This window comes from Sus scrofa, chromosome 6 (assembly GCF_000003025.6).
Source record: "Sus scrofa isolate TJ Tabasco breed Duroc chromosome 6, Sscrofa11.1, whole genome shotgun sequence".
NCBI lineage: Eukaryota > Metazoa > Chordata > Mammalia > Artiodactyla > Suidae > Sus > Sus scrofa.
Genome location: NC_010448.4, coordinates 119,154,010 through 119,181,656, shown reverse-complemented (window position 1 = coordinate 119,181,656; position 27,647 = coordinate 119,154,010). Strand labels below are relative to the sequence as shown.

General features: G+C 40.8%; 1 protein-coding gene across 3 annotated transcripts; it reads left to right on the top strand.

Moving 5' to 3' along the window:
- ZNF24 (zinc finger protein 24) lies at positions 14,417–25,150 on the top strand. Of its 3 annotated transcripts, none has more exons than XM_021093438.1 (4): positions 14,417–14,544; positions 16,408–16,910; positions 17,151–17,298; positions 19,314–19,624. In XM_021093438.1, the coding sequence occupies exons 2-4, from the start codon at positions 16,491–16,493 to the stop codon at positions 19,331–19,333; spliced, it is 588 nt and encodes a 195-aa protein (XP_020949097.1). In that variant the 5' UTR covers positions 14,417–14,544; positions 16,408–16,490; the 3' UTR covers positions 19,334–19,624. The 3 variants fall into 3 exon arrangements, with proteins under 3 accessions (XP_020949097.1, NP_001230304.1, XP_020949096.1); NM_001243375.1 differs by lacking the exon at positions 19,314–19,624 and adding an exon at positions 19,637–20,190 and having other exon boundaries at positions 14,453–14,544; XM_021093437.1 differs by lacking the exons at positions 14,417–14,544; positions 19,314–19,624 and adding an exon at positions 19,637–25,150 and having other exon boundaries at positions 16,403–16,910.

The following is a 27,647-nucleotide window of genomic DNA, read 5'->3' as shown; positions in this document are numbered from 1 at the left end:
AAGGAGCCAGGGAAGGAGTTTCCTGGTGACTCAGTGGGTTAAGGATCTGGCATTGTCACTGCTGTGGCTCGGGTTCAATCTTTGGCCTGGGAACTTCTGCAGGCCACAGGTATGGCAAAATAAAGAGGGAGAAGGAGAAGAGGGAGAAGGAGATGAAGAAGAAGGAGAAAAGAAGGGGAAGAAGCACCAGCCAGGGAAAAAACAAAATAGCAATTTAAAACCAAAGTAAGGGAGTTCCTTTTGTGGCTCAGTGGTTAAAGAACCCAGCTAGGAACCATGAGAATGCAGGTTGGATCCCTGGCATTGCTCAGTGGGCTATGGATCTGGCATTGCCCCAAGCTATGGCATAGGTCACAGACGGAGCTCCGATCTGATATTGCTGTGGCTGTGGCGTAGCCTGGCAGCTGTAGCTCCGATTCAACCCCCTAGCCTGGGGACTTCCACGTATTGTGGGTGCAGCCCTAAAAATAAATATTTTAATAAACAATAAAGCCAAAGTAGGTAAAAGGGGGAAGTGATAAAAATAAAACAAGGGTTCTAGGCAAAATGGAGTAAGCATACTCCACCCTGTCTCTCTAAAGAGAGGTTCTCACAGAATCCTGGACAAAAAACATGGAGCAGCTCCACGAGGACTCTTCAAGATAAAAATAGCAAGCAGATTGGGGAAAAAACTAAATTTCAAGTCCCACTGAATTTACCCCCTTTTCCCCTTTGATATCACCTGGCCTAGACTTAATGGCCTAGACTCAAAGGCAGCCTGAAACCCAGAAGTCCACACAGAGAAGAACTCCAAGAGAGGTGCTCTGTGTCTGGCCCAAGGAATGGGAAGGGGGCTCCTAATTTTCAGAGAGAATGGGGGAAATCCCATGCCTTTTTGTCTTCAAGTTCTCCCCCTATGGCCATGGCAGTGGCAGTGGCAACAGCACAGCAACAGCAGGGGGCACGGGGAGGGCACCTTAAACTCAGAGAGAGGGGAACCTTTCACTGATCAGTGATGCTTTGGTCCCCGGAGCATGGCATCCATCTCCATTGCTTTAACTCTCTCGGTGCCCTATCACTCCCTGGACCAGGATACAGGTGTAGTTGTAGTTGAGAGAAGTAAACATTAGAGCAGGGAAACTAAAACTCCAGCTTTCTAGCTGGACGATTAGTAAGGGAGGCCTCAAGGAACCAGGAAGTGTTGGGTTTATTGCAAAGAGGAAAGAGATCAAGAGTGATCCCCACAAGTAGTGTACAAACTCCTCTGTTCACCACTAACCTATGCATGCATGGATCTGATCCAACTGCAGAGCACATGCATTAAGAACCAAGCTACAGGGCAGACTAGTGTCCAGGATCCAGAGTGGCCACTGGGTGGCGTATGCAAAGGACTAGAAATGTTTGGAAAATGAACTGACTTTGGAAAGCCCAAACAATGCAGATCAGAACTTGTCACCTGACGCTAACAAGGGCAACCACATGCTAAAACAAACAAATCAACCTTCTATTTTGGGTTTAAATGATACCCAGAATCTGATAACATAATATTGAAAAGCTGCAGGATACAATGCAAAATTACTAAGCATAGGAAGAACCCAGACTATTTCAATTTGCAAAGAAAAAGAACATTGAGTTATGCCAAGTCCTAAATGACACAGATTTTAAAGTTATCAGAAAAAGACTTTTAAGTCAGGCATTATAACCATGCTTTGGAAGTAAGAGTGAATGAATGGAAAGACAGGAAACATCAGCAAAGAAAAAGAAGCTATAAAGACCCAAATGGAAATGTTATAGCTGAAAAATACAACCAAAATAAAATATTCATTGGATGAACTCAGTGGAAGAAGGCAGATGGCAGAGGAAATTTAGTTATAGATCAATAGAAATTATCCAATTTAAAAAACTTAGAGGGAGTTCCTGTTGTGGTGTGGTGGAAATGAATCCAACTAGTATCCATGAGGAAGCAGGTTTGATCCCTGGCCTCAATCAGTGCGTTGAGGATCCAGTATTGCTGCAAGCTGAGGGGTAGGTCAGAGATGCAGCTCAGATCTGGCGTTGCTGTGGCTGTGGTATAGGCGGCAGCTTCTGCTCCAACCCTTAGCCCAGGAACTTCCCTATGTGTGGCTCTAAAAAAATCAGACAAACAAGGAGTTCCCCTTGTGGCACAGCAGAAATGAATCCAAATAAGAACCATGTTGAGGGTTCAATCCCTGGCCTTGTTCAAGGGATTAGGGATCTGGTGTTGCCATGAGCTGAGATGTAGGCCCACAAGTGTAGCTCTGATTGGACCTGTAGCCTGGGAACCTCCATGTGCCAAGAGTGCGGCCCTAAAATAAATAAATAAATACCTATAATGAAAAGTCCTTAAGGAACATAGGCACAAAAATCCTTAGCAAAATATTATTGAATTGAATCCATCAATGTGTAAAAAGAATAAAACACCTGGACAAAGTGGGGTTTATTCCAGGACTCTAAGGTTGGTTCAGTATTAAAAATCAACCAAATGCACCAGATTAGTAGCTTCAAAGGGGAAAAACACACACACACAGTCATATCACTTAATGCAGGGAAAGTGTTTAACAAAATTCACCACCCCTTTATGAAAAGAACAGATAGAGACTTCTTCAAACCGATAAAGGACATCTATTAAAAAGCTAGAGTTCACTACACATCTAGCAGAACAGCCAAAACCTGGAGCACCGACTCCAACACTAAACGCTGAGAAGGATATGGAGCAGCAGGAAGTCTCACTCATTGGTGAGGGGAATGCGAGAAACTGTACAGATACTCTGGAAGACAGTTTGGCAGTTTCTTACAAAACTGAACATACTCTCTTGGAAATGATACAACCTAATATCCAAAATATATAAACAACTCATACAACTCAACATTGAAAAAACAAAACAACCCAGAGTTCCTGCTGTGGTGCGACAGGATCAGCGGCATCTTGGGAGCTCTGGGGTGTGGGTATGATCCCTGGCTGGGCACAGTGGGTTAAAGATCTGGCATTGCTGCAGCTGTAGCTTAAGTTGCAACTGCAGCTTGGATCAGATACTTGGCCCAGGAGCTGTACATGGCCAAAAGAAAAAAATAAAAAGAATAATCCGGCAGAATATCTGAATAGATATTTTTTTCAAAGAGGACATTCAGATGGCCAATAGGCACATTGGAAAAATGCTCAAAAGTAATTATCAGAGAAATGCAAATTTAAATCACAATGAGATATCACCTCATACCTGTCAGAACTGCTATCATCAAAAAGAACACAAATAACAAATATTGGCCAGGATGGAAAGAAAAAGGAACACTTTTATGCTGCTGGTGAGAATGTACATTGATGCAGCCACTGTGGAAAACAACATGAAGGTTTCTCAAAAAACCAAAAAGAGAACTGCCATATGACCCAGCAATTCCACTCCTGAATATCTGAAAAAAACAAAAATATTAATTTGAAAAAAGTGTGCCTCAATGTTCATAGCAGCATTATTTACAATTGCCAAAATACGAAAGCCACCGAAGTGTCCATTAACAGATGAATGAATAAGGAAGAGGTGGTAAATACATACAAAGGAATACTATTCAACCATAAAAAAGAATTAAGTTTTACCATGTGCAACAACATCAATGGACTTGGAGGGTATTATGCTGGGTGAAATAAGACAGACAAAAAAGACAAATAATGTATGATATCACTTATACACAGAATCTAAAAATATAACAATCTAGTTAATATAACAAAAAAGAAATAGACTCATAGATACAGAGGACAAACTACTGGTTACCAGTTGGGAAAGGGAAGGGGAGAGGAATAAGATAGGGGTAGATGATAAAGAAGTACAAACAATTTTGTATAAAATAAAAAAGCTACAAGGATACATTGTATAACACAGGAAATATAGTCAATATTTTATAATAACTATAAATGGAGTATAACCTTTAAGAATTGCGAATCACTGTATTGAACACTTGTAACTTATATAATATTGTACATCAGCTATATTTCAATTTAAAAACTCAAAAACATTTTTTTAAATTAAACATGCTATTTATCACATGATCCAATGATCATACTCCTTGGTATTTACCCAAAGGAGCTAAAAGTTTATGTCTATGTGAAAACCTGCATAGAAAGGTATAGTAGCTTTAAAAAATAAACAAATGAAAAAAAAAAAATAAAAGGCATAATAGCTTTATTCATAGTCACCAAACTTGAAAGCAACCAAGATGTCCTTCGGTAGTCGAATGGATACATAAACTGCAGTATATCCAGACAATGGAATACTTTTCAGTGCTAAAAAGAAATAAGATATCAAGCTATGAAAAGAAATGGAGACAACTTAATGCATGTTATTAAGTTAAAGAAGCCAATCTGAAAAGACTACATACAGTATGATTCCAACTATATGACATTCTGGAAAAGACAAAACTATGAAGACAATAAAAAGATCAGTAGTTGCCTGGGGTCAGGGAGGATGGAGAGCTGAATAGGCAGAGCGGGGCGGGGGAGTTTTTAGGGCAATGAAAATAGTCTGAATGGTATTATATGATGGCTATGGCTATGTGTCATTATATATTTGCCCAAACCCGTAGAATGTACAACACCAGAAATTAACTCTAAGATAGACTATGGACTCTGGAGATTATGATATGTAGGTTTTTCTTTTCTTTTTTTTTTTTTTTTTTTTTTTTTTTGGTTTTTTTAGGGCTGCACCCATGGCTTATGGAAGTTTCCAGGCTAGGGGTCAATCAAATCAGAGCCATAGCTGCCAGCCTACACCACAGCCACAGCAATGCAGGATCCAAGCTGCATCTGAGACCAACATCACAGTTCACGGCAATGCCAGACCTTAACCAACTGAGTGAGGCCAGGGATAGAACCTGCAACCTCATGGTTACTAGTTGGATTTGTTTCTGCTGCACCACAGCAGGAACTCCCTGAGGTTTATCCTTGGTTAAAAAAATATACACATTTTGGGCATATTTGCTCACTCTGCTTGAACTCAGACATTCATTTTCTCCTGCCTCTCGAACATCAGCCAGGCTGAGTTACATCTCCAATTTTCCTGATTCCCCAGCTTATAGACAGAAGATTGTGGGACTTCTCAGCCTCCATAACTGTAAGTCAATACCTATAATAAATCCTTGATTGATAGATCGATAGATATCCTATTGGTTCTGTTTCACTGGAGAACCTTGACTAATACAGTAATTTATCAAGATTGCAGGATATAAGTCAATACCCTAAAATCAATTATATTTATAAATACGGCAGTGAACAATGATATGTAAAATATCATTTTAAATAGTTCCAAAAAAAAACCAGTTAGTGCTCAGAAATACATAGAACAAAACATGGGCAGGATCTGCACACTGAAATCTATAAAATCTTGATGAATAAAATAAAAAAAAATTGAATGGAAAGATATAATGTGTATTCATGGATTAGTAGACTCAATATGATTAACATAAATTGATCAATAGATTTAATCTAATTCTGACAGAATTCCAGTAGGATATTTTTTGTAGATGCAGGTGAGCTAATTTTAAAATCACATGGAATGCTAAATGAACTATATAGCTAAAATAACTTTGAAACAAAGTTGGAATAGTTATGCTATCAGATTTTAAATAATTATTATGAAGCTATAGTAATCAAGAATGTGGTATTGAGATAGACATATAGATCAATGTAACAGATTAGAGAGTTCAGAAACAGAGCCTTACAAATATGGCCAATTGATTTTTTTTTTTTTTTAGAGAGATACAAAGGCAATTCAATGAAAACAAACTTTTTATCAAATAAAAGGATTGGACATCTAATGAAAACACACACAAACACACAAACACCCAACCTATAATTGATACATACCTTATATAAAAATAATGTAACATTGGAGTTCCCATCGTGGCGCAGTGGTTAACAAATCTGACTAGGAATCATGAGGTTGCTGGTTCAATCCCTGGCCTTGCTCCGTGGGTTAAGGATCTGGCATTGCCGTGAGCTGTGGTATAGGTCGCAGATGTAGCTCGGATCTTGTGTTGCTGTGGCTGTGGTGTAGGGCCAGCAGCTACAGCTCTGATTGGACCCCTAGCCTGAGAACCTCCTATGCCATTGGTGCTGCCCTAAAAAGACAAAAAAAAAAAGCAATATAAACTATACTTATAATATTAAATGTAAAAATATAAAACTCTTAGGAAAAAAACTTGAGGGAAATTTCATGTTCTGGTGTTAGGTATTCTTAGCTTTGACTAAAGCACTAGCCACACCATTTAAAAATGGATAAATTATAGATTTACAAGGAGATCCTACTGAGTAGCATTGAGAACTATGTTTAGACACTCATATTGCAACAGAACAAAGGGTGGGGGAAAAATGTATACATGTAGGATAACTTGATCCCCTTGCTGTACAGTGGGAAAAAAATAAATTAATAAAAAAATGGATAAATTGAAGTTCATCAGAATTAAACACTTTTCTCTGTGAAACACACAATTAAGAGAATATAGAAAAAGATAGATATAGATAGATATAATTTTTAATAGTTATTTTTCCAGATTCATATTTTATGTACCATATATTGATTTTGGCTCAATATTTCTTTCTTTTTTTTCAATTTTTAAAATTCAATTTATTCAAACAAACAAAAAAGATCAGGGATTTCCTATTGTGGTGCAGCAGAAATGAATCTGATTAGTATCCATGACAATGTGGGCTCAATCCCTGGCCCCACTCAGTAGGTTGGGGATCCAGCATTGCCATGAACTGTGGTGTAGGTCGAAGATTTGGCTCGGGTCCCACATTGCTGTGGGCTGTGGCTGTGGCCGGAAGCTGTAGCTCTGATTTGACCCCTACCCTGGGAACTTCCATATGCCACTAGTGTGGCCCTAAAAAAACAAAACAAAACAAAAAGATCATATGTATTAGTCATCTCCAGGTGCTATAACAAAATAGCATAGACTGGGTGGATTAACTATCAGGAATTTAGTTATAATTCTCAAGCTTGAGAAGTCCAAGATCAAGATGTCAGCTGATTTGGCTCCTGCATGAGGGCTCTCTTCCTGACTTGTAGGTGGCCACCCTCTTCCCTTGTCCTTGCGTGTAGTAGAGAGAGAGAAAGCAAGCTCTCTGTGTTTCTTCTTCTTCTTTTTTTTTTTTTTTTGTCTTTTTAGGCCTGTGCCTGCAGCATATGGAGGTTCCCAGGCTAGGGGTCCAATAGGAGCTGTTGCTGCCAGCCTATGCCAGAGCCACAGCAATGTGGGACCGGAGCCACAGCTCACGGCAATGCCAGATCCTTAACGCACTGAGCAAGGCTAGGGATCAAACCTGCACCTCATGGTTCCTAGTCAGATTTGTTTCCACCACGCCGCTATGGGAACTCCTCTGTGTTTCCTCTTGTAAGGGAACTAATCCCATTATGGAGGCCCCACTCTAAACCTGACCATATCTAAACCTAATTATCTCCCAAAAGGCCCATCTTCAAATTCAGTCACATTGGGGGTTATAGCTTCAGTGTGAGTTTGGGAGGCAGGCACAAACATTCAGTCTATAATACTCTATGATTCAGCAATTCCATTTCTAAATATTTACTCTAAAGAGATGAAAATTTATGGTCACACAAAAGCCTGTCCATTAGTATTTATAGTAGTTCTATTCATAATCACCCAAATCTGGAATCAACCCAAAAGTCCTTCAATGGTTGTGTGGATATACAAACTGTTACTTACAGTAAAATACTACTTTAGATTCAGCAATAAAATGAAATGCACTATTGAGACATGCAACAGCATAGATGAATCTGTTGACTTAAAAAAAAAAAAAAAAACCGCACAACCTAAAAGGTGAGCGTTAAGTTGTATTTGGGGCAAAATTAGGACTTAAGCCCAAAAGACAGCATCTCAGCCCTGAAAACCCACTCTGAGGAGGTAACGGAGAAGCTAGGATCTATAGCTATTTTTGCAACAAAGGGCAGGTAGCAGGAACAAAAGAGGCCGGGCTCACTGAAATCATTCCTTTGATATGCACCTCTGCTCTCAGGGCCTGTATCCTGAGTTTTCACAGCCTGCTGGACACACCAACTCTCACCCTTGGAGGTGACTGCATTCGCAGATGACTGTGACCTTCTTTGTTTTATCCTTAATTACAGCCCGGGCACAGTGTTTCAGATATCTGGTAGCTCTGAAATACCGCCCAAAGAGGAGAGGGGGACTATCAGGATATGATAAAGGTGAAGGGGAGGTTTATATAGCCATACACACATTTTTCAAAAGTTTGTTGCTGATCTCCTGAAGGTTACTACTAGTCACAAGGAGCAGACATTATCATAAAGGATTTTAGTGTTTTTCTAGATATGAGGAGATACAAGAATTGGGCACACAGAATCTTCTAAAAATGTCTATATAAAGACACGTTCTGGAGTTCCCGTCATGGCATAGTGGTTAACGAATCCGGCTAGGAACCATGAGGTTGTGGGTTCGATCCCTGGCCTTCCTCAGTGGGTTAGGGACCGGGCATTGCGGTGAGCTGTGGTGTAGGTCGCAGATGCGGCTTGGATCCCATGTTGCTGTGGCTCTGGCATAGGCTGGCAGCTACAGCTCCGATTAGACCCCTAGCCTGGGAACCTCCACATGCCGCGGGAGCGGCCCAAGAAATGGCAAAAAGACAAAAAAAAAAAAAAAAAAGATGCTTTCTTCTTGTTTTCCCAGAGCACAGAGTGCTTCACTCCTGATTTTCACCTTGAGGTCTGCCCAGGGGGTACTGGGAGTCAGCAGCTATAGTGGCTCATGACTTAATCCACACAGTCTGATGGCAAGGGCCAAACTTCAGTTCACAAATCTCAAGGCATTACACTTAATGAAAGGTATGTAAAACATTAAATATTTTATGATTCCATTTACATTACATTCTGTGAAAGTCAAAACTATTTCGATGGATAATAAATCAGTGGTTGCCATGGGTTAGGAATGTAGGAAAATTGTGAGTACACCTTGAGGGAGTTTTGCGGAATGGTAGCAATATCCTGTATCATGATTTTGGTTGTAGTTTCACAATCTATACATGTGTTAAAACTCATAGCGCTGTATGCCAAAAACAGAACTAATTTTACCATATGTGAGTATCTTTAAAAAAGAGCAGAACTCCATGAAGCAGAAAACGAAATAAGAGATCAAATACCTCAAAAGTTGTTTCTTTGAAAATTAATAAAATTGATAATCTTCAAGCAAAACTGATAAGAAACCAGAGTACCAATTTCAGGAATGAAATAAGGGACACCACTACTGATCCTAAAAACAGGATATTAAGGAAATATTATGAACTTTATGCTAATGCATCTGACAACTTAGATGAATTGGATAAATTTCTTAAAAGACACGAACTACTTTCCCTTATATCTCATTGAACAGAACTGAAGCGTATGGCCATTCCTAACTGCTAAGGAGGCCAAGTGAGTACCTGGCAAAAAAAAGCAGGTAGTCATGGATTGCTCAGTTCAATCACAGATTACCTATGGCTGGGCACAGTGTTGGCACCCCCAAATCCAAAAAAACGAGGGATGTATTAGGAGTAAGGGGGAGTGCCTTATGTAAGAAGCTAATAGTGGCTGCCACAGTTAGCTTTTTAGTCACTTGCAATGAAAAGATTCCTGGTACTATATATTTATTAGCTAAAATGGAATATTTAACCAGAGGGGGTTGTGGGGTTCTTTCTGTTTTGGGGGTGGTTTTTTTGGGCTGTACCTGCAGCATATGGAAGTTCCCAGGCTAGGGATCGAGTTGGAGTAAGGCCAGGGATCAAACCCACATCCTCATGGATACTACTCAGGTTCTTAACCTATGAGCCACAGTAGGAACTCCATCAGTGTATTTTTTAAAAGGAAACTTATTTTATTATTATTATTATTATTATTTTTTTTTTTTGTCTTTTGTCTTTTTAGGGCCACACCCATGGCATGTGGAGATTCCCAGGCTAGGGGCTGCAATGGAGCTAGAGCTGCTGGCCTATGCCACAGCCATGTCTGCAACGTATACCACAAGTCATGGCAATGCCAGATCCTTAGCCCACTGAGCGAGGCCAGGAATCGAACCTGCAACCTCATGGTTACTAGTTGGGTTCGTTAACCACTAAGCCATGATGGGAACTCCAAGGAAACTTTTTAAAAAGAATTTTTATGGCCACGCCCACAGCATATGGAAGTTCTCAGTCCAGGGACTGAACCTGTACCTCCACAAGGACCCAAGCTGCTGTAGTCAAATTCTTAACCCACTGTGTCACAGTAGAAACTCCCTAGCCAGTGTATTTTAAGTGCCCAGAGGGAGATACTTTTGAGCTGAGGGGAAGGAATGAGAGCTCCAAAATAATTGTTAGAGAAACTCCAAGAAAATATTGTTTGGGGATGAAATATGGTAACACCAAATCTGAAGGTCTGTGTTTTTGTTCCAGTATGAAAACTTCTTATTTCACTCCTGCATTTCAGACTGCCTCCCTTCTCCCTCAGCATACTAATTCATTTAGGTTCCCCTGCCAATATTCTTTTTTTTTTTTAATTTACTATTTAACTCATTTTTATTTTATTTTGTTTTGTTTATTTATTTATTTATTTGTCTTTTTGCCATTTCTTGGGCCGCTCCCGCGGCATATGGAGGTTCCCAGGCTAGGGGTCGAATCGGAGCTATAGCCTCCGGCCTACGCCAGAGCCACAGCAACGCGGGATCCAAGCCACGTCTGCGACCTACGTCACAGCTCACAGCAACGCCGGATCCTTAACCCACTGAGCAAGGGCAGGGATCGAACCTGCAACCTCATGGTTCCTAGTCAGATTCATTAACCACTGCGCCACGATGGGAACTCCCCCTGCCAATATTCTTAAGCTCTTTTTTCTGTAGCATTTCTACATTGTCTTATAAACTTGTTTCCTTGTCTATCTCCTAAACAAGATAGTAATGTTAAAAGAAGGAATCATGACTTCATTTTAATCATGTTTGGGTTTTTTTGATATGTTTGTTTATTTTGATTTTTACTATTAATGAATGGATGAGATGCTTTCAAGTCAAGGTTAAAAGGTTTGGCTGGTAAAGAAACAATGAGCCCTTTTAAGAGTTAGATTATTAGGGAGTTTCTGTCACCGCTCAGTGGAAATGAATTGGACTAGCATCCATGAGGAGGTTTGATCCCTGGCCTCCATCAATGGGTTAAGGATCAGGCGTTGCCATGAGCTGTCGTGTAGGTCACAGACGTGGCTCATATCTGGCATTGCCATGGCTATGATGTAGGCCAGCAGCTACAACTCCAATTCGCCCCCTAGCCTGGGAACCTCCATATGCTGCAGGTGCGGCCCTAAAAAGACAAAAAAAGAAAAAAAAAAGAGATTATTATTGGTTCCCTCTCTAGCGATACACATTATAATATAGACATCTTATACACCTAAGAGAAAAAAAAGTTATATTCCTTATGCTTCTTTCAGAAATAAATACTAAAATTGAAGAGCTTAGAATCCTTCCTTTTCCTTCTCCCTGGCTTATTTGCTCCCTAAACACAAACACCCATAAGTAAAGATTTGGCACCCTGTACATAATGTCTGTGGGTTAAAGATTAGTAGCACATGATGTTTTTCAAGAACTTTCCTAGTTTGTTCTAATCTCTGATCAATATACCTTTTTCGCAACTACTGTTATTCACCCATCGTGATCATGCTGAGATCTCCTGAGTTCATCTTTGATGACTAAGATTCCCCCAAAGAAAGAAGAATGCATGTTTGTCCAAATACTAATTCCTATCTGAAAACCTGTTTTTCTCCTTTTTACTATAAAACTCCTCTCAACTCTTCCCAATGGAGGGCACAGTCTTTAACACATTAGCTTGCCTTGGCCTCCTTTGCCTGGCAAAATGATAAAAGCTATCTTTCCCCCCTTTACCCAAAACTCTGCAGTTCAATTCGGCACGGGGACACAGAGGCTGAATTTCAGCAGCATCATCTGGTAGTTAACCTCTTCCACCTGGTGGGGGTTTCAGTATCTAAAAGGCAGCTCACAGGATATGGCCCAGGATCTGCAGCCCTTGAAGAGGAACTAAAAGTCCTTGCCTTTGCTTAGTTATTATTTGGTCTTATTTGACTGTTTTCCTTTGCTTCCGTATTTTTTCGCTTTTCTGATTAAACTTATTACATGACAAAAATTTTTCTACAGACAAAAGGCAGGCAGAGAACATGAGGAGGAGGGGGGAACAGACCACAGGGTTTTGCTCTTTTCAACCCGAGCTGTAAAACCCCTTGTTGCTGAGGTGCGAATGCCACTGCATCTAAGCCTTTATATAGTCTGCAGCTGGACTCCAGGCAGGTGAGGCAGAAAGCCTCATCACAACCTGGGGAAGCCAGGAGCAATGGTTCCACGACAGCCTCCTGGGAAGACAGGGAGCTGAGTGGCAAATGGCCTTGTAACAGCTCATCAGGAGCCTCTCCTCTTTCAGGAGGATCACAGGGTTTTCTGCCAAGACTCAGAGCAGCTGCTGCTCAAGCATTGTCTCTGTGGCCTCTGTGGATATGTGCAAGGTCAGCAGGCACTGGCACGGAGGTTTTCCCTACATTCAGGTTGCCCAGAGGAACATGATGCTCTATCTTGACTATATCTTTAAGATAGCAACAGAGGTCACCATTCAGGAAAGAGCTCACCTAGTAGGGCTCAGAAGGATGGTGTTTCAAAGTGGGTGTTGGCAGTCCCGGCCCTCAAACGAGCAAATTAGAGAGGAAAACTTCATGGTGGTTTCCATTTACTCTCTCAGAAAAAAATTAAAAGTGACAGAATGAACACCAGGCAAAGAGTTTCGTAAAATCTTGCATTTTTAACCTCCCCAGATATGTCTGTTTGATGTGTATATTTTTTGTTTTCCAACATTAATTAGATGTTAAAAAACCTCTTAAAGCAAAGCAAAACAAAAATGCCTTGAGCTAGCTTTTAGAGTCACAAAAGACGGAAAGGTTGGGAAGAGCAGCCAAGCAGGTTGGTGGTAGTAGCCAAGTAGAAAAGAGAAAAAAAAAAAAAGTCTGGATTTCAGAAACCTCCTAAAAAAGAAAGAGAAGAAGGGCCATCAGAAGTAGCAGGTGTTCTGGGGAGGCAAAATCCTGGTCAGAGAGTAAAGTAGTGCTATGGGATCATCAGCTGACTCACTTGCGCTCTCATTCATGAATTCAGCAGAGCCTAAGGGCACTTTGCAAAGGGCACTCTGAAAGAGGCAGAAAGCTGAAGCCTGAAGATCTTGGAAGGCTGCTGGAAGGCTGGACCTGTACTTCTAACATAGACCTTAAACAACAGGGCTCTTTTGTGTGGTTCCTGATGCTGAACATGTGACCTAGCAAAGGCAGCAATGTGACCAGCCCACATTTCATTCATTTATTCAACAAATATTTATTGAGTTCTCTATGTACCAGGCAGTCAGCATCCCGGGACTACATGGGAATACTGTGGTGAACAAGACAGGCAAGGTCCCTGCCCTTATGGGACTTACAAACAAAACGAAATAAAACAAAAACCAGTGAAATGAATACATAAGATCACTTCTACCCAGTGCTATGAGCGTGAGAAGGCTTCCAGGAGGAAGAAATGGTCAGGAAGGCTGACGATTGCCAGCCACAACAAGGCTAAGAGCTGGGGTGTGGGGGTAAGGTGGGGGCAGGGAAAAACCACAGGGGGCCTTACAGGCCAATGTAAGCAGTTTTTAATGTCATAATTAATGCAGTAGGGATCCACTGAAGGCCTTTAAGTAGGGGCATTAAGTGGTCTGATTTATGTTTTTAAATCACTTTGGCAGCTGTTTTGTAGTATGAAATGTCAAGCCTAAAGTCAGAAGATAACCATGCATTCTGCAAATTCACTCTGCGATCATTGCCAAAGCTCTTGATTAAGAGTCTCATCTTGTTTCCCTGACAAATTAATTAGTCATAATAAAGCTCTATAGCACAGCAAATGGTAGCCAAAGGTTAGAGTCATGCCTTGGCTTCAAATCTTGCTTCGTACTTACTAGTTATGTATTCTCCGCAAGCTATTTACTTGAGCCTCAATTACCTCAGCTGTGAAATGGGGATAATAAAAGTTCTTACATCATAGGGTTTTCACGAAAATTAAATTACAAGACATGTAAACCACGGTGACAGAACCTGGTACAACGTGGTTAGCACACATAAATATTAGCTTTTGTTACTTCTTTCAGAGGATTACTGTGAAGATCACATGAGATAATGCATGTGAAAAGACTTATGACACCGTAAAGACTACATTAGTGGCAGAATTTTTTCTTTCCTTTCCTGGTCTTTTAAGGGGAACACAGAAGACTGGGCTAACCAGGGGAGAGAGGCGTGAGGCCAAGCGCAGCCTCAAAGCGGTCATTGTAGTTGGACAGCCCTTCCCCCAGCCCGGAGCGCATCTCTATGGCAACGCGGGGCTTCGCCTACCCCCCGCCTCCTGGGGCCCACAGACCGGAAGCAGTCTGCGCCGGGGGCTTCTGGGAAACGGCTTGTGAGCGGCGGCGTTTCTGCGTCGGCCGTGGACAGCGAAGCGGTTGCAGTTCCCGAGCTTGAGGTTTGCGCGAGAGAGGGGGGAAGAGCGTGCGAGGGAGGCTGGGCTAGAGGCTGTGGTCCGCTTGGCAAGAGTTAGCGAAAAAGCTTGGCGGTGACCTTCCTTGGCTTCCCGGGAGGCGCGGGGGACAGGCCACGGTCTCAGCGCCCAGCAGCTGGGAGACAGGGAGGGATAGACAGAAAGCCAGATAGGGCTTTCGGCACCCTTGGAGAGTCCTCCCTTCCTTGTGCCTTCCGCGACCCCCGCCTTCCCCCCTCCCCCATCGGCCGGTTTTGTTCTATTTCGAGGCCCTGGCATCTCGCGGAGGGTTCTGGGATTCTTTTCGGGTGGAGGGGGGTGGGCGGTCCTCCGCCGTGGCTGCCGGGACTTGTAGTTTGGCCGGCCTCGAGCGGAAGTGCCGTGACTCCGGCGCTGTTGAGGCTAGGTGGCCTCTGGTCTTCCGAAAGCCGCAGCCGGGAGTGTGGAGAGAAGAGGGGCTGGAGTGGTCTGGTGGGGGCCGGGTTCGCCACGGCACTCCGCTGAGTGAGTGGGAAGGTCGCGTGGGACAGGACTCCCTGCGCAAACCTGGTTGGGACTGCGGGTTCGCATTCCCCGCACCTCCTCACGTCCCATCGGCAGGGTGCTGTATGAAAACGTAAAGGGGAGAGAAATTTTATTTTTCTAGAGTGTTTGAGCCAATGGTAAGGTAGGGTTTTGGAATAGGAACAAACGAATACTGTTGGCTAAACCTTGTTTATAAGGCCGCCACACTCCAGAGTGCTTAAACAAACCTGTATGTATATTACTTGGTAAGATTTTTTTCTGATACCTAGACTTGATAGGTTTACAGGAAGTTTTGGGCAGTTACTGACTTTCAGATTCCGGGCCCTGAATAGATAATATTGAGTAACTGCATGGCTTGTTCCCAGTAGGTGTTTTAAACAATGGCATAGGCATGACTGTGCAAATACTAAGGAAAGGATCAGAAATAGCCCAAGGTTTCCCTGAAGGTAGAAGCTGGGGAGATTGTGAGTCATCCAGTGTAAGGATTAGAGTCTGCGCCACTGTGGGAAGTCAAGGTGTTATGAGAGTCCCTTTTCTTCATAGAATTTGCTATGATTAATGCCCACATTACAAATTGAAAGGTACTTATGGTGTCTCGGGTGACTGAATAATATTTGAATTTTATGGCACCTAGTGGTTTTTTTCAACATCATGTATCTGTTATTGAGCAGGTGAATATTTTTTTCATGTATATTTTAGTCCAGGGAGTTCTTAAACATTTTAAAACTATTTCTTAGCCCTGAAAAAAAAAAATTGTCAAAATTTTTTAAGCAGGTGCTAAAAAAGATACCCCTCCTTTTGAGGTGACTCAGGTGTGTCAGGTTACACCGGTATTGAATTGCAAATAATGTGTTCCATTTAGATAACACCGAGATAGGCAAGTTTTGTAGACATAGATTGGCATACTTCTCTCAAAAGGGCCAGATGGTAAATATTAAGTTTTTCATGACATGTAGCATTTATTGCAACTACTCAACTCTATTGAGTAGAGTACAGTAGTCACGCTGTTGTAGCATCAATAGTGAACAAATAAGTAAAATTATTTATGGAGACAGACACTTTCATTTCTATCAATATTCACCTGACATGAAGTGTTCTTTTGATTTTTTTCAACCATATAAAAATGTGAAAACTATTCTCAGTGCAAGCATTATTGAAAAATAGGCAGTGGGCCAGATTTAGCAGTGAACTGGAACTTCTGTTGTAGGCTATTGATTGGCATGTTTAATTTAGTAAAAATACATTTTCTTTTCTTCTATCAGGGTATGTTCAGATTCTTAGGATATTTGGTCATTTATATTGTTTTCATTTCTTGTGCCTCAGGAGTGCCTGTGAAGAAAACAGGGTATTTCCCTGAGGCCTGTCTCCTACCTTGATTGTCTTTTCTTGGAGTATTATAAATCAGGATGTCTGCACAGTCAGTGGAAGAAGATTCAATACTTATCATCCCAACTCCAGATGAAGAGGAAAAAATTCTGAGGGTGAAGTTGGAGGAGGATCCTGATGGCGAAGAGGGGTCAAGTATCCCTTGGAACCACCTCCCTGACCCGGAGGTTTTCCGACAGCGCTTCAGGCAGTTTGGATACCAGGATTCACCTGGGCCCCGTGAAGCTGTGAGCCAGCTTCGAGAACTTTGCCGTCTATGGCTCAGGCCAGAGACACACACAAAAGAACAAATCTTGGAGCTGGTAGTACTGGAGCAGTTTGTTGCCATCCTGCCCAAGGAGCTACAGACTTGGGTTCGAGAGCATCATCCAGAGAATGGAGAGGAGGCAGTGACCGTTCTAGAGGATTTAGAGAGTGAGCTAGATGACCCTGGACAGCCGGTAAGCCCGCTTGTGTTGCATTCCTGGGTCAGGAGCCCTGACATGGCAGTAGGCGCAGCTGCTGATTTAATGCCACTCAGCTAAGTTAGAATTCTGTTTATGCCTCCACCTGCCCCCCATTATTTATGCTGCTTTGTCATCTAGGCCTCTGCAGCATATGTTTCGTGTGGTTGCTTTTGTGTGTGTGTTTTTGATTCTCAACAGATTCCTTCTCATTTGAACCAGTCCTGTTATTTCCAGGTTTCTCTTCGGCGACGAAAACGGGACGTGCTAGTAGAGGAGATTGTATCTCAAGAAGAAGCTCAGGGATTACCAAGTTCTGAGCTTGATGCTGTGGAAAACCAGCTCAAGTGGGCATCCTGGGAGCTCCACTCCTTAAGGCACTGTGGTGAGGACCTCCTTGTGGGCTGGAGGGTGAAAGGGAGTGGGGCCTTTGGTCCAGAACTCTGCTTATTCTTATGGGGATGGGAGGATAATCACCTTAACCTGATGGTTTAGACATAGACACACTATAGGACTGATTCTTTTCTAATAGCAGTTGGTTTTCTTACCTTAGTCTTTAATTCCTCAACATTAACATCATCATCAGCCTTTTTCTCTTCTCCCTGTTTCTTTGAAGACCCGCCCATTTCAGGCTAACATTTGCCTTACTCTGAGCCAGCACCCACCTGTAGACCAGATCTTTCCATTTTGCATGCAGTATTGCTTTTTTTTGCCGTCTGTTTCACATCCTTTCACTCTCCTGCCTAGTCCTCCTGATAACTTCTTCAAATCTAATTTTTTGGTTTGTTGTTTATCACTAAGGTTTTTTTCTGAATTTTTAGTTTTTGGGTTTTTTTCCCCCCAAATCCTATCTGGAGTCATTTTTTTTCCCCTAAGAAGCTTCTTTTGTAGAAATGATGCCTGGGTAGAATTCTTCACCTGTTCTAAATATTTAAACGAAAAATTGCCTTCCAGCTATAATATGCTTTAAGTACAGAAAAATTAAATAGAAAGGTCATAATTCGTCGAGGCTAGTCTTTCCCAATATCTTGGCAGTTAATGCCACATACTTATTTATTTTTGACACAACCCCATATATTCCTAAAACTGCTGGATTTCTTTTTCATAATTACATAAATTAAAATGAAATTTTGTTTGAGACTATTTGGGAATCATTCCCTGAGGAGACAATGCTAGCATGCCTCAGAGTGAGCTCTGAGTAGGCTCATCTCTGAGGGGCACAGTGCTTGGGAATCAGAACTTCTGAGGTGGGGCTGAAGTTTGCTGAGAATCTGCAGTTTTACATCTTCTATGGGACATTCTTCTGTGCAGTCTAGTTTAGGAATTGCTCTCCTTGGATGTTGGAGGTGGCATCTTCCTAGGTGGAAAACTTCTCCCCTGCCTGAACTTTAGAAAAATTCCCAGTTTCATTTATGGCTCATTTGGTGAAGAAGCCAACTAATATCCTCGAGGATGCAGGTTTGATCCCTGGCCTCACTCAGTGGATTAAGGATCCAGCGTTGCCTTGGCTGTGGTGTAGGCCGGCAGTTGCAGTTGTGGTTGTGATTTGATCCTTAGCCTGAGAATTTCCATATCTGCAGATGTGGCCATTTAAAATAATAGTAATAATAATTCCCACCTCTTTTTAAATAGCCTCGCTTTAGCTGTCTGGTCTCTACCACACTTGGGAGCTCAATTCTCTCTCTGAAGACCTCCATTCAAGGTCTTCAGACCTCACTAATTCCCTGTAACTCCTCATTGTCTCTCTCAGCCTTCTTTCCTGACTATCCCTTTCTCCCTCCCTCCCTTCCTCCCTTTCTTTTTTTTTGCCACCCTAAGCAGCATGCCGAAGTTCCTGGGCCCCTGATCATCCCTTTCCTAATCATTTATTATAGACTTGCTTACTGTTGACAACTTTTCTGAGCATTGCTGCTCACCCTTTAGTAACTGTTTATTCTTCAAAGCTTGAAGTTTCAGGAAAGTCATACCAGTGCCTGCCTACAGGTGGTGATGGTACCTCAGGGTGGTAATTTAGGCTGTTCTTTCACTGGACACAACTAGCTGAGGCTTAGAAGTAATAGTTCATCTTGAGTACATGACAAATACCAAATTTGGCAAGCTGCTTTTACAGGAAGACATTTGGTTATTAAAGGTGCATTGAATTTGTACCTGTCTTGTCCTGAATTAACATAGGATGCTCCCAGCTTACCTTCAGCTTCTTCTTGACAGGACCCTTCCTATATTCTCCTTTTAGTATAATCTTGGCTGTGAAGTGTTTTGTTTTGCTCATTTCAGAAATAATCACTTTATGACAGATTGGTTATTATTTACACCATTGTATTTTGATATAATTTCTCCATTTTTTTTAGAGCAAAAGAATATTAAAATGATTTCCTAATGGCCAGTTTTGTTTTTCTCCAGATCTGGCTGCATCACTTTGACTGTCTCTCCAACAGTCTTAGAATCTGCTGTTTTTCTGCCCTTTGGTTTCCGACTATCACTGTATAAATAACTTGCTTGTATTACCTCTTTTATTAGTACGTAACTTTTTATCCCCTCATATGTTATGTTCTCACTTCATTAAATTCTTTTTTGAGAGTAGGCAACCTTATCAGTTTTCGGAGTGCTGTTTCTAGACATATGCAAGCCATGTACTTCTAGTTCATTTTTTAAAAATTTTTCTTCAGGTTTCTTTGCTCCCAGAATAGGAAATGAGTGATATTTACATTTTCTGTTTATTTCAGATGATGATGCTAGGACTGAAAATGGAGCACTTGCTCCAAAGCAGGAGATTCCTTCAGCAGTAGAATCTCATGAAGCTCCTGGCACTCTCAATATAGGTGTTTCGCAGATTTTTAAGTATGGAGAAGCCTGTTTCCCCAAGGGCAGGTTTGAAAGAAAGAGAAATCCCTCCCGAAAGAAACAACATATATGTGATGAATGTGGAAAACACTTCAGTCAGGGCTCGGCCCTTATTCTTCATCAAAGAATCCACAGTGGGGAGAAACCCTATGGATGTGTTGAATGTGGGAAAGCATTCAGCAGGAGTTCCATCCTTGTGCAACACCAGAGAGTCCATACTGGAGAAAAACCTTACAAATGTCTTGAATGTGGAAAAGCTTTTAGCCAGAATTCTGGGCTTATTAATCATCAGAGAATCCATACTGGGGAGAAACCTTATGAATGCGTTCAGTGTGGGAAATCCTATAGTCAAAGCTCAAATCTTTTTAGACATCAGCGAAGACACAATGCAGAAAAACTTCTGAATGTTGTGAAAGTTTAAGAAGTTAAAAAAAAAGAAAATCAGCACTCAGGTCTTTTTCTTCTGAAATGAAGACAAAATTAAAAACATGAAATGATACCTAATAGTTTCCCTATAGACTGTTAGAAAATCCACTGGGAAATGTAGAAAATCTTCACCCACTCTTACTATTTTATCTTGAAAGAAATGGTGTCATACCTGCCTAGAAACTGAAATTTTAAACTTAATTCAGGTATTAATGCCTAAATCTTCCATGTGATGTTTATATTCTTATTATTTTTCCAAATGAACTACCTGATCCTTTGTCCCCTTCTTAAAAGATTCCTTCTTAGACAGATAAATTATTTCTGTATTGATCATTGAAATGTCTTTGCAAGGATACATTCCCTTCTGTGTTAAAAAGCAACATAGGAATTATAAAACCTGAACACTGAAACCTTTTTTCCAAATTTACCTTTGTTTCCTTTCACCTAATTTGAATATGCTTTTCAAAAATAGAAGATAAAGGATGACCAAAAACCTCAAAGTGAAATGAGCCTTAAAACTCAGATAAGAATTGATGGTGAAAAAACATGGAAAAGTGAATGGGACACATATTCTGGGGAAGATTGACAAATACTTTGTTGCAAGAGTTGAAGTATATCAAAAATTTACGTGTGATTATCTGCCTACAGGAGAACTCAAAAATAGCTCATCTTACCTACAATTCGGAAGCATCCCACTAATGAAAATAATGTCCTCTCATGTATCATTAGAAAGTGGACAGTCTAAAAGATAAACAGTTGTAAAACCATGAAGGTAAAAATATAACACTAGGGAAGAATTTGTAGTGAAGGGCAGTGTTGAAGGGCAAATGTAAACGAGAGTAATGGTCTGTCTTGGCTTTTCGAAAACAAGAAGATCCAAGTCGTTATTATTTTTCCTTTATTTTTGTTGAGGACAGAAAAATCCTTGACAGGCAACAAGTAATCAGGTTTGTGATTTTATTCTTTTGGTACAAAAGGGTTGAACACAAGGCTAACAAAGCAGCCATCCATTTACATTAAGCATTTTCTACCGACAAGGCACTGTGCTAGGTACTGTAACCCTGCCATAGTTAGGTAGGTATTCCACTGTAAATCTTTGGGGGTTTGGTACAAAGCTGTTTCATGTGAGTTAGCCTCTTCCCCCTGTCTGAGCAGTCTTGGGGGAGGTCACCTCTGAGATTCCTAGAGCCATAGTTCTCTTACCAGGGTGTTGCATTTGGGGAAAGGAAGACAGCTCAAAGAGCTAGCCGGCTCTCCAGCAATCTTCAGAGGTGAGTCCAAGATAACTGTCACAGTTTGGAGGTTTGTGGGTCTTTCTGAAAAAACTAATCAATATCTAGTAGCATTGAGGTTGTACTTACATGGTAAGTTGAATGGATTGTTTATTAAAGAGGAAAACTAGGTTATTAACAACTAGTTTATTAACTGTCAGAATTGGTGGAACTTTTTTTTTAAGTCTTAACACATTTTTTAAAAAAATGTATAAAAGTAATATGTTGTAGTAGTAGGATTATATACTCTGGCTGAAAATCCCAAGTACTGTGGTTTTGTTTAGTGGAAAACTCTGGAGGTTACAATATAGAATATGAGAAAAGGCTTTTTTATAGTGGGCATAATCGTGTGGAAAATGACCCATGTGAATAAAAATACTCGTAGTTCCAGAGATTTTGGTTACATCTGGTGCTTGGATCAAATTTAAAAATGGAAGGTGAGATTTGCATGAGGCTGTTAAAAAGCTTAGTAATAAATGCAAGGCCAGCTGGTGGAGAAGTGAGGTGGAATGGAGCTTGTTTATAGATTTTCTGATAACAATTAATTATAAGAAATGTGCTTTATAGATTAAGATTTATTGAAGTATAAATATGTAGTAATGATATAATGTATTTTAAGTTATACAAGAATATGTAGGGACTTTTGTTGGGGTCTTTTTCTCTTTGTGGCTGAGAGGAAATAAGTCAATGTCCAATAAAGCTATAAATTCCTCTGCTCTAAGGTAAAACAATTTTGGGTTGATTGATTTATTTATTTTAACTGGCTTCTTTCCAAGTAGGTTTTGAGGTGCATATTTGGAATACTGCTGGAATAACAGAATTCTTGTATCAGAGTAGGTAAGAAGAGAGCAACCTCTTGGTGGCTAGAATTTCACGCTTTTTTAGATCTTACATCTTCCCTGTGATACATATGTCATAAATGCCAAAGATGCTTGGTATAAGTGAGAGCTTAGAAAAGTGTAAGAGTTGGCAAATATGAATTTGTCTTGCCATCTCTTGATACCTGTGCATTGTTTAGTAAGGATTCTGAAGCTAAGGGAAGGCTCTGTGGGGAAAATGGGCTGGGCCCAAAAAAACTGGTTGACTATACACATGAAGAGGAAGTGGTGGTCTTTGTACTTGCCATCTCTGGTCAGGTTAAGTTCCTACTAGACTAGTTGATTCAGAATAACTATTCAGTGATTTATGATTTCAGCCAGACATTAATTTATATCCACACAGATAATCATCGTTAGCAAATCTAGGGGATGCCCAGCCTCTGATGAAGTGGTGATCTGGCAGTTGCCAGGCTGTGGCATCTGTTGGGCTATCCAGTAAGCAGTCATTGTTAATGGTGTGCGGACTGCGGATTCCTGTCCAGTAGCCACTGTGTGTTTGCTTGTTACTGCTAAATTTTGGTTTTCTTGGAGGTTGAACTCCCCACATTCACACCCATTTGGCACTTGATCATTTAGCAGTATGTCTATTGCATTTGTGTAAGGGAGGGTTATATGTTCTGAAATAATCTGCATGCCAGGCATTGAATTAAACACTACACCTATCTCAGATTTGTAGACTAGAAAAGCAAAATTTAGAGATCATGTGATTTGCATGTGCCCATTTAGAGCTGAAACTTACACCTATTTCTGTGAACTCCAGGGATGTGTATTTTTTCACCATGCAATGAATGAATGATGACTGTTAAAACTTGATTGATAAATTTTATGCTTTTATCTATGGTTAAATGTAAAAGCTATTAAAAAAAGTTGGTTTTTCTACAGTATGGAAACATAAAGTGAAAAAGGTCATTCCTTTATGCAGTTTTAACTCAGAAGTAATAATTATTTGGTTTGCTATTCTTCCAGACTTAGGCATATACATATTTAAGCAAAAATGTGTTTCTAGCTGACACTTGTGGTCAGTGATACAGGCACTGTTGGAAGCGCTTTACCATGGATTAACTCTTAATCCTCACAGCGACCATATGAGGTAGGTACATATCCCAGTTTCACATGTACTGCACTGAAAATTGCTTCCCCTCCCTCCCACTTTGATGTAGACATTGTCTTTTTAGGGCTACACACTGATCTGTTGCATCAATATGCTATAATTTATTTAACCAACCCCTGTTGGTAGGTAGTTTGGTTATTTCCAGTTTTTTGTTATAAAGGTAGTGTTAACATCCATATATATTTTGCTGCCTGTATGGATATTTCTGTAGGGTAAATTATAAGTGGGTATTTTGAGTCAGAAAATGTGCACATTTAACATTTTGAGAAATACTGTTAGAAAAGATTGTACCATTTTACAACTCCATCAATAGTTAGAGTGCCTATTTGCTTACACTCCCATCTACCCTGAAACTTCCAATATTTTTGCCACTCTTAATAGGCAAAAATGTATCTTTTCTTTGTCAATAAGGAGGAACATTTTTTCTTAGGTTTATTGGCCATTTGCATTTTCTACCGTAAATTGCATTTCCCCCCTCTTTTTTAATTACGAAAGTGAAAATGACTACCATGTGATTGTATAAAAATACAAATGTAAGAATGAAGAGAGACCCTTTTCTCTAGCATTTACAGTCACATTCCACTGCCCACAGTTTAGTATACCTTCATTTAGTCTCCATAATTTCCATGTGAATATACATACACATACAGATGTTTTTATATAAATAAGATCATGTATATGTATTGTTCTTAAGCTTGCTTTTTTTGGGGGGGTCTCAAGAACAATTCTTTAATGCTTGAACAATATTCAGTACTATGAAAATAACATATTTAACAATTCCCATATTTTTTCTTTTGCTGTTACATTGCCAAAGTAATACATCTCTGTGCATGTATGTGAATATTTCTTAAGGATGGAGTAGGAAGTGGATGTGTGCTCTCTGATAGAATCCTCCTTAGCCTTCCCAAAGGACGTCGTAACTTTCTTTTTCACCAACTGTAGAAAGTGCTCATTTCCCCATATAGCCTTACCTACACTTGGTAGTTTTTATCTGATGGGCAAAAAAGAAAAAGATCATTTTGTATTTCCCTGACTAATGGTGAGGTTTAGGTTATTTTCATATATTTATTGGCCATTTATATTTTTATCATGGATTGTTTGGATCCTTTACCTGCTTTACTATTGGGTTATGTGTGGATGTATGTTGTCTTTGTTCAGCATCTCTTTCCCCATCTTGTGATAACAGAATCCTTATTTATTGTGGGGAACCCATTCCCTGTGGCGTAGGTGAGTATGTGACCAGGCTTGACCTTTCTGAGTCCCACAGCTCCTTACCCACAGTGACTAAAGAATGGGCATGTAACTCAAGCCAGGCTAAAGAAAGCCCTCAACAGAACTTCTGCTGGAACTTTTAGGAAGAAGGCTCAACAGAGATCCCATGAACAAAGGACTGTGTAAGCCTGAATTTGTACCATGTGGAGAGAGTCTGAGGGGAAACTCAGAGGCTAGCAGAAAAAAAATGAGAACTAAGTTCTGATGTCATTTTTCTGGAGGCCCTAGATCCAGCTGTGCCTAAAGCCTGCCCTACCTCCGGACTTTAACGTTTTGTGAGCCAATAAAGTCCCTTTCTTGTTTAAGATAATTGAATTGGGTTTCTGTCTTGATTAATACAGGTTATTTGTATTTTCTTATTTGTAGGAAACCTTTGTAATTTTAAATTCTAGACACTTTATGCGCTATATAGGTGAATAAAATTAGCATGGCCTTCCATGATTTGGCCTCTGTCAACCTCTGCCATTTCTTACTCTACTCTACACCACACACATACATTTTAACTTCAGCAGTAACTGGACATTAGTGTTGGGAGTGTCTGTAGATGATAAACTTTTCACATGATCACGTCTTTGGCATTTCTCTTCCATCCTTCCTATGGATTCATTAACCTGGGACTCAGACTGGGGATTACTGTTTTTTGTTTTTGTTTGCTGCACCTTCGGCATCCAAAAGTTCCTGGGCCAGGGATCAAACTTGTTCCATAGCAGTGACCCAAGCTACAGAAGTGACAGTGCTGTATCCTTAACCACTAGGCCAACAGGGAACTCCATGGGGCCCTCTTTAAAGTTCTCAGGCCTGTGAATTTGAAGTCCTCAGGTCCAAGACTGTTCTGGGATTTACGTCCTTTATTTTCATATGTGGAAACTTCAGATGGCAGTGGAAGAAAGAAAAGCATGCTGTATCATGATAAATGGTAAGGGGACAGTATATGGGGAAAGGATACAAAACATGAAGGGGAAAGGTATTGAGTTTAGAAATAGGTAAGGGTGGAGGGTGAGGCCAGATGGTGGAAGACCCAGTTAGCCTAGCCTAGGCGTTGGTGAGAACTATGACTGACTTTCACTGAGATGGAAAACTATTAGAGGTTTTGGGCAAAGAAATGTAATGACTGGGTGCTGTGAAAAGAACAAAAAGTGTCCTGCTGTTTCTTTAAATTCGCAAAAATGTTTCTCTACATATTTTCTTTATGTAACATACAATACTATTCTATTAATAATATATAGTTACATAGTGGGAAAAGTTTCAAGATGAAAGTCACCTCAAAAGTCACCCTGGAGTCCACAATCCTGGTAACATCCCATTAACATTTTTAGGTTCTTGTTACAACTGTGTAAATGTTTTCTACATACCTACCTCCATCTATACCTGTTATACCATATTTACAAGAAAAATCTAAAAAATGGTTAAATTGTCTGTATCTTGGTTTGCTAGTCTTTTTTTTTTTTTTGGCTGCCGTGTGGCATATGATTCCCTGGGCCAGGGATCAAATCCAAACACATTTGTGACCTATGCTGGAGCTGCAGCAACACCAGATCCTTTAACCCACTGTCCTAGGCCAGGGGTCGAACTTACACCCTGGAGCTGCAGAAATGCTGCCAATACCATTGTGCCACAACAGGAATGCCTGGTTTATTAATCCCCTTTTTTTTTTTTTTTTTTTTTTAAAGGGTCGCACTCACAGCATAGGGATATTCCCAGGCTAGGGGCTGAATTGGAACTGCAGCTGCCAGCCTATACCTCAGCCACAGTAATGCTGGATCCTAAACCCACTGAGTGAGGCCAGGGATCAAACCTGCATCCTCATGGTGGGTTTGTTTCCACTGAGCTACAATGGGAACTCCCAATTTATTAATGCCTGTTTCCTCTTAACTTTGGATCAACTATGCTTCTGCCTGAGGTTAGCCTCTCCACTGGGTCTAAGCCATTCTCTCAAAAAACATACATCAATAATCCTTGCCTCTTGCATTACCAATTTTTCCTCTCCTGAATTTTTTTCAGTTGGCATGCAAATGTACTTCTTAAAAAGAAGTCACACTCACAAAATCCTTTAAACCCAGATGATTAGAAGTAAAGTATCAAAATACATCAAACAGAAGCAAATGATGGGAGAGATAGGGTTCCTGAAATGGGAAACATGATGCAAACTTGGGTTGCCTCAGTTTACTGCCTGAAGAGAGTTTCTAGGCCACAGCACAGGGAAGTAAAACTCCTGCAGAGCTTGGCAGTCTTTAGTTGAGAAGATGGAGCAAGGGGCCCTGGGAGGCCAAGTGAATAGCTTTTGTAGGGCAGAGTACCACAGGAGAGAGCTAAACACGGGAGATCAGCAGTGGGTCCATCACGAGTATTCAGTTGAGTGCTGATGAACATGTGTATAAGGAAACACCTAAGGTGAAGGAAGGAGCCATCCAGAGGAATTAAGGGGCAAAATCACCACAACTCACAAAGGGCCGGAAATACTACCATCAGCCAGAGCAGAATCCCTCATAAGTCATAGGACATCTGTTAGAGCAGTGATTCTCAAACAAGGGCAGTGTTGTCCCCTCAGGAGACAACTGGTTATGTATGGAGTCATTTATGGTGGTCACAACCAGGGCAAATGGGCTTTACTGGCATCTAGTGGGTAGAAGCCAGACGTGCTGCTAAACATCCTACAATGAATTAGCCAGCCTTAAATGTCAGTAGTGCTGAGGTTGAGAAACTGGGTTCAAATAGTAGGGTCTTGCCTCCATAGGACAAAAAAAGTGAACTCTAAAACACTGCCTAAAAAATAGTAGACCTAAGAACCTATTTACATGGTTCAAGTAATTGGAAAACATCCCAGAGCAAAGCTCAAGAATTTTATGTTTTAGGAGTTCCCATCGTGGTGCAATGGAAACGAATCTGACTAGGAACCATGAGGTTGTGGGTTCGATCCCTGGTCCCCATCGGTGGG